Raw genomic sequence first — 17,714 nt, forward strand, 5'->3', positions numbered from 1 at the left:
GGTCGGGTGCATTGTGTGCCGGGTGGCGGCCAGGAGCGGAGGCCCTGGCGGACTGACCCCCGGCTGCCAAGACTGGCAATAGGGACATGGAATGTCACCTCTCTGGTGGGGAAAGAGCCTGAGTTAGTGCGTGAGGTTGAGAGGTACCGGCTAGATATAGTCGGGCTCACCTCTATGCATGGCTTGGGCTCTGGAACCAGTCTCCTGGAGAGGGGCTGGACTCTGTCTCAGTCTGGAGTTGCCCCTGGTGAGAGGCAGAGAGCTGGGGTGGGTATTCTAATATCCCCTCGGCTTGCTGCCGGTACGTTGGGGTTTTTCCCGGTGGACGAGAGGGTTTGTTCCCTGCGCCTTAGGGTCGGGGAACGGGTCCTGACTGTCATCTGCGCTTATGCGCCGAGTGGCAGTTCGGAGTACCCAGCCTTCTTAGAGTCCCTGGGGGGGGTGCTGGAAGGTGCTCCACCTGGAGACTCTGTTGTCCTGCTGGGGGACTTCAATGCTCACGTGGGTAACGACAGCGAGACCTGGAGGGGCGTGATTGGGAGGAACGGCCTCCCTGATCTGAACCCGAGCGGTGCTTTGTTATTGGACTTCTGTGCTAATCACAGTTTGGCCATAACGAACACCTTGTTCGAACATAAGAGTGTCCATAAGTGCACGTGGCACCAGGACGCTCTAGGCCGTAGGTCGATGATCGATTTTGTAATCGTATCACCAGACCTGCGACCATATGTTCTGGACACTCGGGTAAAGAGAGGGGCTGAGCTGTCAACTGATCACCACCTGGTGGTGAGTTGGATCAGGTGGCGGGGGAGGACGCTGGACAGACCTGGTGCACCTAAACGCGTAGTGAGGGTGTGCTGGGAACGACTAGCAGAGGCCCCAGTCCGCGAGATCTTCAACGCACACCTCCGGCAGAGCTTCAACAGCATTCCGAGGGAGGCGGGGGACATTGAGTCCGAATGGACCATGTTCAGCGTCGCCATTGCCGAAGCTGCTGCATTGAGCTGCGGCCGCAAGGTGGTTGGTGCCTGCCGTGGTGGTAATCCCCGAACCAAATGGTGGACACCAGAGGTGAAGGGAGCCACCAGGCGGAAGAAGGAGTCCAATCGGGCTTGGTTAGCCTGTGGGACTCCGGAGGCAGCCGACAGGTATCGACAGGCCAAGCGGAATGCGGCTCGGGCAGTGGCTGAAGCAAAAACTCAGGTGTGGGAGGAGTTCGGAGAGGCCATGGAAAAAGACTTTCGGACTGCCTCGAAGAGATTCTGGCAAACCGTCAGGCGTCTCAGGAGGGGAAAGCGGTGCTCTGCCTGCACTGTGTATAGTGCTGGCGGAGCGTTGCTGACGTCGACTGAGAAAATTGTCAGGCGGTGGAAGGAATACTTCGAGGACCTCCTTAATCCCACTGACGCGTCTTCCGAGGAGGAAGCAGAGTCTGGGGATGAGGGGAATGACCCGCCAATTTCCGGGGGCGAGGTCACTGAGGCAGTTAAACAACTCCTTGGTGGCAGAGCCCCTGGTGTTGATGAGGTCCGCCCCGAGTTCCTGAAGGCTCTGGACGTTGTAGGGCTGTCTTGGTTGACACGCCTCTGCAATGTTGCGTGGAGATCAGGGGCAGTACCACTGGACTGGCAGACCGGGGTGGTGGTCCCCATCTTTAAGAAGGGGGACCGGAGGGTGTGTTCCAACTACAGGGGGATCACACTCCTCAGCCTCCCCAGGAAAGTCTATGCCAGGGTGCTAGAAAGGAGAGTTCGTCCGCTAGTCGAACCTCGGATACAGGAGGAACAATGCGGTTTTCGTCCTGGTCACGGAACACTGGACCAGCTCTTCATCCTCTCGAGGTTACTTGAGGGTGCATGGGAGTTTGCCCAACCAGTCTACATGTGTTTTGTGGACTTGGAGAAGGCATTCGACCGTGTCCCTCGGGGTGTCCTGTGGGAGGTGTTGCGGGAGTATGGGGTGTCTGGCCCATTGCTACGGGCCATTCGATCCCTATACAACCGTTGCAAGAGCTTGGTTCGCATTGCCGGCAATAAGTCGGACTTGTTCCTGGTGGGTGATGGGCTCCGCCAGGGCTGCCCTTTGTCACCGGTTCTGTTCATAATTTTTATGGACAGGATTTCTAGGCGCAGCCAAGTGGCGGAGGGCTTTCGCTTTGGTGGCCTCAGAATCTCATCTCTGATTTTTGCGGATGATGTGGTTCTGTTGGCTTCATCGGGTGAGGGCCTTCAGCTCGCACTGGAGCGGTTCGCAGCCGAGTGTGAAGCAGCAGGAATGAGGATCAGCACCTCCAAATCTGAGGCCATGGTTCTCAGCCGGAAAAGGGTGGAGTGCCCACTCCGGGTCGGGGATGAGTTCCTGCCCCAAGTGGAGGAGTTCAAGTATCTCGGGGTCTTGTTCGCGAGTGATGGGAGAAGGGAGCCGGAGATCGACAGACGGATTGGGGCTGCAGCTGCAGTAATGCGGACGCTGCACCGGTCCGTCGTGGTGAAGAGGGAGCTGAGTGTAAAAGCGAAGCTCTCAATTTACCGGTCGATCTACGTCCCTACCCTCACCTATGGCCACGAGCTGTGGGTAGTGACCGAAAGAACGAGATCGCGGATAAAAGCGGCGGGAATGAGCTTCCTCCGAAGGGTGGCTGGCCTCTCCCTTAGAGATAGGGTGAGAAGTTCGGCCATCCAGGAGGGGCTCAGAGTAGAGCCGCTGCTGCTCCACATCGAAAGGAGCCAGCTGAGGTGGTTTGGGCATCTGACAAGGATGCACCCTTGGGCGCCTCCTGGGTGAGGTGTTCCAGGCATGTCCCACCGGGAGGAGGCCCCGGGGAAGACCCAGGACACGCTGGAGAGATTATATCACTCGGCTGGCCTGGGAATGCCTTGGTATTCCCCCGGATAAGCTGGAGGAGGTGGCTGGGGAGAGGGAGGTATGGGCCTCTTTGCTTAGGCTGCTGCCCCCGCGACCCGGCCTCGGATAAAGCGGAGGAAGATGGATGGATGGATGGAAACCAAGTTTCCATTTTCCTCTAAAGGGGCTGCAACACCCAGCTGCACAAAACCTTCATTTTTTTTAACAGTTTCACTCTTTGAATATTTTTCATTTCTTACAATCAGAATTCTCCAATAGATTTGTAGAAGAAAATTATTTTCTTTCAGGCATCACCAACTGAACCTGTCATGTTAACGTCTCAAGCTCCAGCCTAACCTCATTGAATTTTGCTTAGCAAAGTACTTTTCAACTCTAATAATTGGTAAGATTATATTTCTTATCATCTGTTGGTCGTCTGACCTGATAAACGTCAATGAACATTATGACACAGGAGTGATCGTCTCTAAAAATGGGCTCCTGCACGCTTGCAGACATTTTTCCATCACAACTTATTTATGATGAAGGATTTGATAAAAAGCTGTGAAACATTACTGATAACCTTCATGTGATGTTACATTAAAGCCAATTTTCTATTAAAATCTGGGACTTTTCTAACTGACCTCTGACCTTTGAGCAGTAGTGTGTACTGTATGCTTGTATGTAACTGTATCTGACCTGGATTTTATCACCAGTTTCAAATAAGAATCTTCTTTAAAGTCTGTCTTTCAATACAAATGAAGTTAAACTTTATCAAGGCTGATGGTAAACTGTCCCTAACAAGTCCACTTTATTGCGTGCTCATTGACTTTCTCCTATCAGAGCTGTTTAACAAGCCCACTTTATACATACTTATTAATCTATCACGCTTATCAGTGGCTCATGGTTGCTTAAAGCCTATGTCTGAACTTGACCACAGAGGCAGAGCATCATTCAATCTTGGCAGCAGCTCCAGGATGACAAACTCCACTTTCTCTGCATCAAGACAGCTCATAACTTTTTAACAGTCTCTCCTGATAGTCTCATATCATCTGCTCTAATCAATAACGGTACACTATCATTACAATGTAGACTACAGCTCAAAAGTCTGAGGTGAATTAGAAATGTCTTGTTTTCTGAAACGACTCAAATTAGGTTTCAGATTGAATCACAGCAATTTATGAAAATAATCATATAAATGCTTAATATTAACACTGATCACAAATCATGAAGGATTTTTAATAGAATATCTACAGAGGTGTTCAGAGACCCATTTTCAGCAATAATCCCTCCTGTGTTCAGTGGTACATTGTCTTATCTAATGCAAGCTTAACACATTAAAGCCTAACTTATCACTCAAAACAGCTTTTTAAAGATTTTAGCACAAACTGAAACTATTGTGGTGATTAAAGAAACAATAAATGTGTCTGGATCATCCCAGTGTTTGTTTTTAACCTCATGAAACCAAGTTTCCATTTTCCTCTAAAGGGGCTGCAACACCCAGCTGCACAAAACTTTCACTTTTTTTTAACAGTTTCACTCTTTGAATATTTTTCATTTCTTACAATCAGAATTCTCCAATAGATTTGTAGAAGAAATTTATTTTCTTTCAGGCATCACCAACTGAACCTGTTATGTTAACGTCTCAAGCTCCAGCCTACCCTCATTGAATTTTGCTTAGCAAAGTACTTTTCAACTCTAATAATTAGTAAGATTATATTTCTTATCATCTTTTGGTCGTCTGACCTGATAAACTTCAATGAACATTATGACACAGGAGTGATTGTCTCTTAAAATGGGCTCCTGCACGCTTGCAGACATTTTTCCATCACAACTTATGGATGATGAATGATTTGATAAAAAGCTGTGAAACATTACTGATAAACTGCATGTGATGTTACATTAAAGCCAATTTTCTATTAAAATCGGGGACTTTTCTAACTGACCTCTGACCTTTGAGCAGTAGTGTGTACTGTATGCTTGTATGTAACTGTATCTGACCTGGATTTCATCACGAGTTTCAAATAAGAATCTTCTTTAAAGTCTGTCTTTCAATACAAAATGAAGTTAAACTTTATCAAGGCTGATGGTAAACTGTCCCTAACAAGTCCACTTTATTGCGTGCTCATTGACTTTCTCCTATCAGAGCTGTTTAACAAGCCCACTTTATACATGCTTATTAATCTATCACGCTTATCAGTGGCTCATGGTTGCTTAAAGCCTATGTCTGAACTTGACCACAGAGGCAGAGCATCATTCAATCTTGGCAGCAGCTCCAGGATGACAAACTCCACTTTCTCTGCATCAAGACAGCTCATAACTTTTTAACAGTCTCTCCTGATAGTCTCATATCATCTGCTCTAATAAATAACGGTACACTATCATTACAATGTAGACTACAGCTCAAAAGTCTGAGGTGAATTAGAAATGTCTAGTTTTCTGAATAGACTCAAATTTGGTTTCAGATTGAATCACAGCAATTTATGAAAATATTCATATAAATGCTTAATATTAACACTGATCACAAATCATGAATGATTTTTAATAGAATATCTACAGAGGTGTTCAGAGACCCATTTTCAGCAATAATCCCTCCTGTGTTCAGTGGTACATTGTCTTATCTAATGCAAGCTTAACACATTAAAGCCTAACTTATCACTCAAAACAGCTTTTTAAAGAGTTTTGCACAAACTGAAACTATTGTGGTGATTAAAGAAACAATAAATGTGTCTGGATCATCCCAGTGTTTGTTTTTAACCTCATGAAACCAAGTTTCCATTTTCCTCTAAAGGGGCTGCAACACCCAGCTGCACAAAACCTTCACTTTTTTTAAACAGTTTCACTCTTTGAATATTTTTCACTTCTTACAATCAGAATTCTCCAATAGATTTGTAGAAGAAAATTATTTTCTTTCAGGCATCACCAACTGAACCTGTTATGTTAACGTCTCAAGCTCCAGCCTAACCTCATTGAATTTTGCTTAGCAAAGTACTTTTCAACTCTAATAATTAGTAAGATTATATTTCTTATCATCTGTTGGTCGTCTGACCTGATAAACTTCAATGAACATTATGACACAGGAGTGATTGTCTCTAAAAATGGGCTCCTGCACGCTTGCAGACATTTTTCCATCACAACTTATGGATGATGAAGGATTTGATTAAAGCTGTGAAACATTACTGATAAACTTCATGTGATGTTACATTAAAGCCAATTTTCTATTAAAATCAGGGACTTTTCTAACTGACCTCTGACCTTTGAGCAGTAGTGTGTACTGTATGCTTGTATGTAACTGTATCTGACCTGGATTTTATCACCAGCTTCAAATAAGAATCTTCTTTAAAGTCTGTCTTTCAATACAAATGAAGTTAAACTTTATCAAGGCTGATGGTAAACTGTCCCTAACAAGTCCACTTTATTGCGTGCTCATTGACTTTCTCCTATCAGAGCTGTTTAACAAGCCCACTTTATACATGTTTATTAATCTATCACGCTTATCAGTGGCTCATGGTTGCTTAAAGCCTATGTCTGAACTTGACCACAGAGGCAGAGCATCATTCAATCTTGGCAGCAGCTCCAGGATGACAAACTCCACTTTCTCTGCATCAAGACAGCTCATAACTTTTTAACAGTCTCTCCTGATAGTCTCATATCATCTGCTCTAATAAATAACCATACACTATCATTACAATGTAGACTACAGCTCAAAAGTCTGAGGTGAATTAGAAATGTCTTATTTTCAGAATAGACTCAAATTTGGTTTCAGTTTGAATCACAGCAATTTATGAAAATAATCATATAAATGCTTAATATTAACACTGATCACAAATCATGAATGATTTTTAATAGAATATCTACAGAGGTGTTCAGAGACCCATTTTCAGCAATAATCGCTCCTGTGTTCAGTGGTACATTGTCTTATCTAATGCAAGCTTAACACATTAAAGCCTAACTTATCACTCAAAACAGCTTTTTAAAAGATTTTTGCACAAACTGAAACTATTGTGGTGATTAAAGAAACGATAAATGTGTCTGGATCATCCCAGTGTTTGTTTTTAACCTCGTGAAACCAAGTTGACATTTTCCTCTAAAGGGGCTGCAACACCCAGCTGCACAAAACCTTCACTTTTTTTAACAGTTTCACTCTTTGAATATTTTTCATTTCTTACAATCAGAATTCTCCAATAGATTTGTAGAAGAAAATTATTTTCTTTCATGCATCACCAACTGAACCTGTTATGTTAACGTCTCAAGCTCCAGCCTACCCTCATTGAATTTTGCTTAGCAAAGTACTTTTCAACTCTAATAATTAGTAAGATTATATTTCTTATCATCTGTTGGTCGTCTGACCTGATAAACTTCAATGAACATTATGTCACAGGAGTGATTGTCTCTAAAAATGGGCTCCTGCACGCTTGCAGACATTTTTCCATCACAACTTATTTATGATGAATGATTTGATAAAAAGCTGTGAAACATTACTGATAAACTTCATGTGATGTTACATTAAAGCCAATTTTCTATTAAAATCAGGGACTTTTCTAACTCACCTCTGACCTTTGAGCAGTAGTGTGTACTGTATGCTTGTATGTAACTGTATCTGACTTGGATTTTATCACCAGTTTCAAATAAGAATCTTCTTTAAAGTCTGTCTTTCAATACAAAATAAGTTAAACTTTATCAAGGCTGATGGTAAACTGTCCCTAACAAGTCCACTTTATTGCGTGCTCATTGACTTTCTCCTATCAGAGCTGTTTAACAAGCCCACTTTATACATGCTTATTAATCTATCACGCTTATCAGTGGCTCATGGTTGCTTAAAGCCTATGTCTGAACTTGACCACAGAGGCAGAGCATCATTCAATCTTGGCAGCAGCTCCAGGATGACAAACTCCACTTTCTCTGCATCAAGACAGCTCATAACTTTTTAACAGTCTCTCCTGATAGTCTCATATCATCTGCTCTAATAAATAACGGTACACTATCATTACAATGTAGACTACAGCTCAAAAGTCTGACGTGAATTAGAAATGTCTTGTTTTCTGAATAGACTCAAATAAGGTTTCAGTTTGAATCACAGCAATTTTTAAAAAATAATCATATAAATGCTTAATATTAACACTGATGACAAATCATGAATGATTTTTAATAGAATATCTACAGAGGTGTTCAGAGACCCATTTTCAGCAATAATCCCTCCTGTGTTCAGTGGTACATTGTCTTATCTAATGCAAGCTTAACACATTAAAGCCTAACTTATCACTCAAAAAAGCTTTTTAAAGATTTTTGCACAAACTGAAACTATTGTGGTGATTAAAGAAACAATAAATGTGTCTGGATCATCCCAGTGTTTGTTTTTAACCTCGTGAAACCAAGTTTCCATTTTCCTCTAAAGGGGCTGCAACACCCAGCTGCACAAAACCTTCACTTTTTTTAACAGTTTCACTCTTTGAATATTTTTCATTGCTTTCAATCAGAATTCTCCAATAGATTTGTAGAAGAAAATTATTTTCTTTCAGGCATCACCAACTGAACCTTTTATGTTAACGTCTCAAGCTCCAGCCTAACCTCATTGAATTTTGCTTAGCAAAGTACTTTTCAACTCTAATAATTAGTAAGGTTATATTTCTTATCATCTGTTGGTCGTCTGACCTGATAAACTTCAATGAACATTATGACACAGGAGTGATTGTCTCTAAAAATGGGCTCCTGCACGCTTGCAGACATTTTTCCATCACAACTTATGGATGATGAAGGATTTGATTAAAGCTGTGAAACATTACTGATAAACTTCATGTGATGTTACATTAAAGCCAATTTTCTATTAAAATCGGGGACTTTTCTAACTGACCTCTGACCTTTGAGCAGTAGTGTATACTGTATGCTTGTATGTAACTGTATCTGACCTGGATTTCATCACGAGTTTCAAATAAGAATCTTCTTTAAAGTCTGTCTTTCAATACAAAATGAAGTTAAACTTTATCAAGGCTGATGGTAAACTGTCCCTAACAAGTCGACTTTATTGCGTGCTCATTGACTTTCTCCTATCAGAGCTTTTTAACAAGCCCACTTTATACATGCTTATTAATCTATCACGCTTATCAGTGGCTCATGGTTGCTTAAAGCCTATGTCTGAACTTGACCACAGAGGCAGAGCATCATTCAATCTTGGCAGCAGCTCCAGGATGACAAACTCCACTTTCTCTGCATCAAGACAGCTCATAACTTTTTAACAGTCTCTCCTGACAGTCTCATATCATCTGCTCTAATCAATAACGGTACACTATCATTACAATGTAGACTACAGCTCAAAAGTCTGAGGTGAATTAGAAATGTCTTGTTTTCTGAATAAACTCAAATTAGGTTTCAGATTGAATCACAGCAATTTTTAAAAAATAATCATATAAATGCTTAATATTAACACTGATCACAAATCATGAATGATTTTTAATAGAATATCTACAGAGGTGTTCAGAGACCCATTTTCAGCAATAATCCCTCCTGTGTTCAGTGGTACATTGTCTTATCTAATGCAAGCTTAACACATTAAAGCCTAACTTATCACTCAAAACAGCTTTTTAAGAGATTTTTGCACAAACTGAAACTATTGTGGTGATTAAAGAAACAATAAATGTGTCTGGATCATCCCAGTGTTTGTTTTTAACCTCATGAAACCAAGTTTCCATTTTCCTCTAAAGGGGCTGCAACACCCAGCTGCACAAAACCTTCACTTTTTTTTCACTTTTTTTTAACAGTTTCACTCTTTGAATATTTTTCATTTCTTACAATCAGAATTCTCCAATAGATTTGTAGAAGAAAATTATTTTCTTTCATGCGTCACCAACTGAACCTGTCATGTTAACGTCTCAAGCTCCAGCCTAACCTCATTGAATTTTGCTTAGCAAAGTACTTTTCAACTCTAATAATTAGTAAGATTATATTTCTTATCATCTGTTGGTCGTCTGACCTGATAAACTTCAATGAACATTATGACACAGGAGTGATTGTCTCTAAAAATGGGCTCCTGCATGCTTGCAGACATTTTTCCATCACAACTTATTTATGATGAATGATTTGATTAAAGCTGTGAAACATTACTGATAAACTTCATGTGATGTTACATTAAAGCCAAGTTTCTATTAAAATCAGGGACTTTTCTAAATGACCTCTGACCTTTGAGCAGTAGTGTGTACTGTATGCTTGTATGTAACTGTATCTGACCTGGATTTTATCACCAGTTTCAAATAAGAATCTTCTTTAAAGTCTGTCTTTCAATACAAATGAAGTTAAACTTTATCAAGGCTGATGGTAAACTGTCCCTAACAAGTCCACTTTATTGCGTGCTCATTGACTTTCTCCTATCAGAGCTGTTTAACAAGCCCACTTTATACATGCTTATTAATCGATCACGCTTATCAGTGGCTCATGGTTGCTTAAAGCCTATGTCTGAACTTGACCACAGAGGCAGAGCATCATTCAATCTTGGCAGCAGCTCCAGGATGACAAACTCCACTTTCTCTGCATCAAGACAGCTCATAACTTTTTAACAGTCTCTCCTGATAGTCTCATATCATCTGCTCTAATCAATAACGGTACACTATCATTACAATGTAGACTACAGCTCAAAAGTCTGAGGTGAATTAGAAATGTCTTGTTTTCTGAATAGACTCAAATTTGGTTTCAGATTGAATCACAGCAATTTTTAAAAAATAATCATATAAATGCTTAATATTAACACTGATCACAAATCATGAATGATTTTTAATAAAATATCTACAGAGGTGTTCAGAGACCCATTTTCAGCAATAATCCCTCCTGTGTTCAGTGGTACATTGTCTTATCTAATGCAAGCTTAACACATTAAAGCCTAACTTATCACTCAAAACAGCTTTTTAACAGTGTCTCTCTGTCCTCATACTTCTATACATTCTTCTGTAATAGATAATTATATGCTATCATTGTAATCAATCTACACTACAGCTCAAAAGTTTGAAGTCAATTTTTACCTGGTTTATAATCATGTGATTGGTCCACAAATCAGTGTCTAAAAAACGCTCATTTTTATCTGTGTCTATCATCAAAATTTGAGTTGATTGCAATCTCTCCCTAACAAGTTCACTTTATTGCGTGCTCATCAATCTCCTCTACATCTCAGCTAACTGAAGTCAGTTAGAAACGTCTTTTTATCTTAAAAAAAAAAACAAGATTTCTTTTTTATATTTTGTAAAGTGGTTTTGATTTATTTGGTTTTGCAGATAAATATAATTGTTTAAAACTTGCATTGATCACCAATTATGATTAATGTTTGATAAAATATTTGCTGGTGTGTGGATTACAACAATAATAGCGAGTGTGCAGATTATATTACCTTCCCTCAGTTTATCACATTAAATCTCATCTTACTAGTGACCCAGCAGTTTTTCCAAATACAGCTGTACTAACCAACATCATTTTTTCAAGTAATATAAAAATCATTTTTATATATTACCTTTATAAACATTCCATTTTTTCTTTCTAATGTCATTAAATCAAGTTTGCACATTTTTATAACAACATTTGGACCTCCAGATCTTTTTAGCTTTCAGTTTTTTCTCAGTGTCACACATGGATTAGTTTTCATCTCTTTCAATAGGAAAGTCAAATCTTCAGACCTTAAAGCAATCTTTGTTTCTTTCAATCATCCTAATATTTTTAATCTCCTGTAATATAATTGCAGTTAACCAGAGCTTAGCTACTCTGATCTACAGTGATTTTGGGGGTTTGGATTTGTTTTTCACAGGTGCAGAGCCTTTTTCTACAAAATTCCGAATAAACTGCATTTTTTAAAAGTATCATTAACCATGTAGACTGACAAGTAACTAACCATGTAACACAGTAATCAGTAGAGAAGAAAGAAAATAACCCATTTCAACATTTCTAATTCAGAGCAAAATTATTGATCTGATTAAGGAAACAGTAAATTTGGCCACATTATTGTCCTGATCCTCCAGTTTTCACTTTCCAATGTGACTAAATAAAATTCAACTGTTTTTTTTTAAATAAAAGCAGATGCACATCCATATATTTCTTACAGTAAGAATCCTCCAACAGCCTTTCAAAAGAAACATTTTTTGTCTTTCCTCAATTTTGAGAGTAACTGAAGCCACAAACCTGAAGCTTGAGACCCCAAACTAACCAAATTTAATGTTTCCTTAATCAGCACAGTAATTTTTAACTCTTTGTGTGTTATGTTTACTCACAGTTTTGATGCTTGCTTCTTCGACTTGATCCACCATCGCTCTGCTGTTTTCTCCTCATGCTTCTCCTTCATGCGTCCTGTCCTCAAATATAATCCAACCTGCCTCCTTGTTTCCTCCTTGACTTGTATTAGCAAAATTTCCAGTTAAATTAAGAGAAATCCAGAAAAGTTTTCCTGCTTCAAAAGCTCTTCCAGTTGCCTGTCTTCTTGTCCTCCTTTAAATGTGCATTTTTCTACATTTGTATTTATTTGACTTCATATTGCCATGACAACATAGCACAGAGCATCATGGTAGATTAAGGCAGGTGGTTCTCTCCTGTGCAGAAATGCTGGTGTTCCATAGTGATGTAAAAGTATGTTAATAATCTTTAAACAGACACTCACTGATCCTGTAAGAGCAGGAATTTAACTGCAAACCGTCACAGTCCCCATCAGCATAGCTGGACTGGCCATCGGGCATACCGGGCATTTGGCCGGTGGCCCGATGGTAATTTTTTGTTTTAAATAGGCCGATGTTTTGTTGTTGTTGTCTTTTTTTCGTAACCGTGTAGACAGTGAAAGGTGGGGATTGGACAGATGCTGGCAGACGTGTAAAAATAACTCAATTGTTTGGTAGTGGCTATGGTGGAGCTTTCACAGATTCAGTAAAATTAGCAAGTGGTGGAGGTCAGCAGGTGGATGGGGGAAAGGGGAGGCGGAGGTGGAGAGACCCAAGGCGGCTGCCAGTCCGACTGTCAGGTGAAATGAGCTTCAGGTAAGAAGTTATGACCTGCAGTCTATCTGGGTCAGATATAAACCAAGTTTTGGTGTAGTTTATTTTCGTTGTGCTAACTTTTTACAGTCAGTTACAATAACTTGTACTGTGTACTAGCTAGCATGACAGAGTTTCTATACAGTTGGGTGGGTGCTATGATGTTACTGGTGAACTTTATTTTATTCATATGGTGAGTTAGTAGAGTTGCCTACCATCCTGTAAAAAACGTAATCCTCTGGTATTCAGAGTTAATATTAAGCATTTCGCATTGAGCTGAAAATAAATGGGATTTGTCCTGTACTTCAGCTACAATAAAAAAAAGACAAAAAGCTGGAGTTATTCTGTGTCTTTACGCTGTCAGCTTCTTCTCTCATTCTCCCCCCTCCCTCTCCTGCTGCTACTTCAATCGTGAAACTGATCAACGATCAGCTGATCGGCGTTTCTGCCGCCTCTCTCCTGTCTCTCTTGCTTGTTTATCTCCCGCTTTGCGCCAGAAAGAGGAAACTAGTGGAGGTCGGGTTAAACAGCAGCAGCGCCTTTAAACTTGATAAGCTGTTGTTAGAATTTATTTAATATTACTTTCTAGTATCAGCTGATGTTTGTTGGAGCCGTAAAAGCTGCTGGTCATGATATCGGTTTGGTTATCTGGTGAGAGGGAAACATGAAGAAGAAACCAGGAGATGTCCTTACTGAATCATCAGAGCTGAACAGGTGATGGAGAAACAGGTTTACCTTTTAGGTGACATGAATGGGTTGAAGGAAAGCTATGAACTGTTTCTGAGAGACAACTTACACCAGGATCCTTTTCTATGTAGCTGACAGCTGGTAACTGTGCAGGGGTGGGTCTAGCAAAGTTTTGCCATGGGGCCAGGTAGAGCATTAAAGGGAAAGGGGGGCACAAAGAAATACTTTTCTTTCTGATTCTCATTTAAATTTTCTAGCTTTTAACAAATAATTATCCAAATCTTACAACCAAAGTTTTCATCTGATGTCAAATTTATAGAAATCCATTATTGTACATATTAGTTTTTTTCAGGGTCCCAACATAATTTCTTCAGAAGAAAGTACTGTACATGATGCCAGTATTTTCCCACATTTTCTAGATACTGTACTAGTACTTTGTGTAAAATGCCATCAAAAAGTCAGTTAAGTTTTATTCGTTCTCACCTGTCTTTCTGTCTCCTTTCACTTTTAAAAGGTTGCCATGTTAGAAAACATATTTTGCCCTGCCATGCTGTTTATTGATGTGGTAAATAAATAGTGTATGAAAATTATCACTAAATCTTATTATTTTTAATATTCAGTAATGGTCATGTCTTACCTCTAGTCTGCTCTGTCTTAATTTCAGGTTTCCACCATATGTTGTAGATAGTTCAGGAAGTTAACTCAACCAAGCAGTCTTTGGGTTTCGGCTAAGTACTGTTTAGAATACCAGAATAGGGAGCCTCCAGCCTCCAGTCCCTCCTGCTCAGACTATGAAAACTTCCAGATGGTTCCCACTCTGGAGACCTCCTACCTTGCGTGGGCTGCAAAGAACGAGTTCCTCAACTTGGTGCCTGATATTGAAGAAATGCGACCAGGGTGAGTAATGCCATATTAACCTAAATACTGTCACTAAGACATGTGTCTCACAGACCAAATGTAAGTCGACACTCATGTTCTCTAGTTCAAGCAGAAATGATGTGGATTGATTCAAATTCCTGAGCCTGGATGATTTCAGCTGGAAACAAACCAACTCTGCTTCTTCCTCAGAAAAACAAGCGCTCTCTTAAAAAATAAATAAATGAATAAAATCACTTCTTTTCAGATCTGTTGTGTCCAAGAAGGGTTTTCCAAGCTTTATGGAGCCTCGCTCTAACTCATGGGTGAAGCATTTTGTGGTTGTTCGCCGGCCCTACGTCTTCATCTACAACAGCAACCAGGACCCCGTGGAGCGAGGCGTCCTCAACCTCTCCACAGCACAGGTGGAATACAGCGAAGACCAGCAGGCCATGCTTATGGTTTGAGGCAGGATAGAGAAAGGCTGGATGTAACACGCTTGTCTTTAATGAGAATTCATTCAAAATGTTTTGGTGCACGTTGGCCAGTTTTGGACACATTGATTGATGAAATGGCAAATGGACTGGGATTTATCATTTGAATGAACATAAATATAATGTGATGTTTTCTTTTCAGACGCCCAACACATTTGCAGTCTGCGCAAAACATGGAGGCATCCTCCTGCAGGCCAACAACGAGAATGACATGAACGACTGGCTGTACGCCTTTAATCCTCTGCTAGCAGGAACAATAAGGTACACACACACAGACACACACGCACCTCTCACACCACAGTCAAACGTACAGCTTCTGCACCCTTCAAAAACATTCCCTTCTCCTCACAACGTAAAACTCTCCCCACAGATCTAAGTTGGCGAGGAAGAACTGAGCGGGCGGAGCGGTACGCGGGAAAACCACCGCTTCCATCCTTTATGAAAAGCCTTTGAAAATACCGAAAATACCAAGTGTTAAAACGTATTAATCATTGTGATTCTTGATGGTTTTCTCTTGTAAGTAGACTTGTGGCTTAAGTCTCTTTTCATGCGACTCAAACGTTTAAGTTCCACAGAACTTTTGCCTCCCCGCTTCCCTCCAGCAACCCCGCTGCCAACTTAGCTTTCCTCCTCTCTATTCCGTCCCTTCAGCTTTTTGTGTTTTTGTTTCGATGACAATGTTTGGGTCTAATTTTGTTCCGCTTGGTTGTCATTCCCAAACTCCCCTAACTAAGTAGCATGTTGTAGTAGTCTACTTGTGTGTGCACGACTCTTTAGAAACTTTCGGTTTGCCAATTATCTGTACAAAAAAATGTCTCTATCAGTTTTATTTGTCTCCTGAAATGAGTTTCATTTTATTTTGGGGGTTTTTGCTGTTGGTTTTTTATTAAATTAACATGCTTGAATGATACCTGCAGCAGTCCTCAGGAGAAGACCAGGTTTGCTCAGTTTCAAACGAAAAACAAAAATGAACCAAATCAACCAGCTTACATTAGAAACCATGAAGGAAAAATCTACAGATATCTCCAAGTGACGTGTTAGTTTACGCTCTGCTACCTAAACTATAGCTGCTAATAGATTTATAGGGTATTTTTCTTCTCGCAGTGAATTTGCATCAGGCTGAACCGTCTCTGAAACAAAAACTCAAAGTGGGAATGAACTTTGACAGGAGGGCCACGCCCAATTTCCTCTGTCATCCACGTCATACTTAGATCCTCCTCAATCTGTGTACATACGCCGCCTCCAAACCCCCGATAGTGCCAGTGTCAGTTAGTGAGTCAGTAAAATACTGACTCACTAACAGGGTTACAAGGAGATGAGGAGGAGGACTAGGAGGATGAAAACGAACTAAGGAGAGAACTTGATTTGTACATGCAGTCTGTTCTGGGATGAGTGTGGTAGTTAACCCTCGTTTAACACATCCCTCTCTGCTCCTCTAGCTCGCTCTATCTCACTGAGAATCAGAAAGCCTTGACATTTACTGCTATTAACTTTACACTCTTGTTGTAAAGACGCAAAGAAAACACAGTGAAAAGGTTAGAAGGACGTAAGGAAAAAGAATGAATGAATGGTTTAATAGAAGGAAAGAAGTTAAAGGGACTACATATTCAAAGGTCTTATTTCTGATACTACCCCATGAAAATATTTGCTATTTTAGTGTGAACTAAGAGAGGGTTTGAATGTAAGACAGAGGAGACCTAAAATGTAACCCCCTGCACCTCGACTGAGGAGGTGAGTTACATTAGTGCTTCCTCTTTATTAGAAAGCGGTTTAAGTGAATTAGAAGTCTGTTGTTTTTTTGGAGGAGATCTACTCATTAGTCATGCTAGACATCCATCTGAACTCTATCAAAATAAAGGTGTATTTTAACTCATTTTTATTTTTTCTAATATCAGAGGTCTAGGACTATACAAAGTAGCTGGTGAGATCTAAAACGACAGCAGACTTATTGTGTCTTTCTTTACCTCATCACTTTTTTCTGTGTGTGTTTTTCTGTTGATGCCTTTCAAACAAAACTAGCCATGATATTTTCCACCTTCCCCTCTGACAATTAATATCAGTTAACCAAGCCCCCTTTCAGATTTGTTCACCAAAAGAAAAGAAAAAAAACCCCGTCATTAACGCTGTTTATTATTTGTCAGACTGGTTTTATTTTCATACTTTGTAAATATCTATGTTGTATGGAGCTTGAACTAAAATGTAAATGTGTTTACTGTATTTGTAATAATTATAATCCATTCGCTGTACAGCATAGATGTGTCATGCAGATATCCTAATTCTGTGTATGGTAATCTTGCACCATTGAACTGTTAGTGAATGAGGCAACAATAAAAGTGGGAAACGTGCATTAGCAGATCAAGTGCTGCCTGCTTATTTCCTGCTTTATGTGAGCTTCTGCTGTAGTTTATTATGTGCTTTAGTCCCAAGAAACCACCCTTTTACTGTGGCGCACAATAAGATCTTCTGATGTTTGGTGTCATCTTCCTGTGATCTCCTGTGAACAGGTGGATTCATTCATTTCAAGTTTATGTATGTAGCACCAAATCACAGCAGGGGCTGAACACTGTAAAGACTCTAGAATAATTATGGAGGCACAACATTTAAAGTTCCCATCCTTCCATCCCACAGACCTAAAAGTTAGTTATATGATAAACGTCCTCATATGGAGACAGTTTTTTTAATAGGCCAAAACAAGTCATTGTTTACAAAAATGTACATTTTATTGGACAAAATGAGGTAAACAGTGAAGAAAAGTATGAGAAAACGGAGCATAGGATCTCCGGAGACTGTGGCAACTAGAATTATTGTATACGTGTGTGTATTAAGGACTGAAACAGACAAAGAATGA

The 17,714-nt window shown here is 40.4% G+C and overlaps 1 protein-coding gene across 3 annotated transcripts; it reads left to right on the forward strand.

The window, feature by feature from the left end:
• Nucleotides 1-12,264: 12,264 nt before the first annotated feature.
• Nucleotides 12,265-17,001, forward strand: LOC148100882 (kinesin-like protein KIF1B). Of its 3 annotated transcripts, none has more exons than XM_087847263.1 (5): nucleotides 12,265-12,833; nucleotides 14,182-14,414; nucleotides 14,641-14,797; nucleotides 15,009-15,127; nucleotides 15,237-17,001. In XM_087847263.1, the coding sequence occupies exons 2-5, from the start codon at nucleotides 14,323-14,325 to the stop codon at nucleotides 15,259-15,261; spliced, it is 393 nt and encodes a 130-aa protein (XP_087703389.1). In that variant the 5' UTR covers nucleotides 12,265-12,833; nucleotides 14,182-14,322; the 3' UTR covers nucleotides 15,262-17,001. The 3 variants fall into 3 exon arrangements, with proteins under 3 accessions (XP_087703389.1, XP_087703388.1, XP_087703387.1); XM_087847262.1 differs by lacking the exon at nucleotides 12,265-12,833 and adding an exon at nucleotides 13,148-13,544; XM_087847261.1 differs by lacking the exon at nucleotides 12,265-12,833 and having other exon boundaries at nucleotides 13,770-14,414.
• The last annotated feature ends 713 nt before the right edge of the window (nucleotides 17,002-17,714 follow it).

The sequence above is a fragment of the Neolamprologus brichardi genome, chromosome 10 (assembly GCF_056152115.1).
Source record: "Neolamprologus brichardi isolate AB-2024 chromosome 10, ASM5615211v1, whole genome shotgun sequence".
Classification (NCBI taxonomy): Eukaryota; Metazoa; Chordata; class Actinopteri; order Cichliformes; family Cichlidae; genus Neolamprologus; species Neolamprologus brichardi.

What these genes read in the sequence shown, in the direction of transcription:
- LOC148100882 (XM_087847263.1), top strand. Translation starts at nt 14,323, where the DNA reads ATGGTTCCCACTCTGGAGACCTCCTACCTTGCGTGGGCTGCAAAGAAC. An exon ending in ATTGAAGAAATGCGACCAGG is followed by an intron (nt 14,415 to 14,640) that starts GTGAGTAATGCC and finishes ACTTCTTTTCAG; the next exon opens with ATCTGTTGTGTCCAAGAAGG. An exon ending in TCAACCTCTCCACAGCACAG is followed by an intron (nt 14,798 to 15,008) that starts GTGGAATACAGC and finishes TTTTCTTTTCAG; the next exon opens with ACGCCCAACACATTTGCAGT.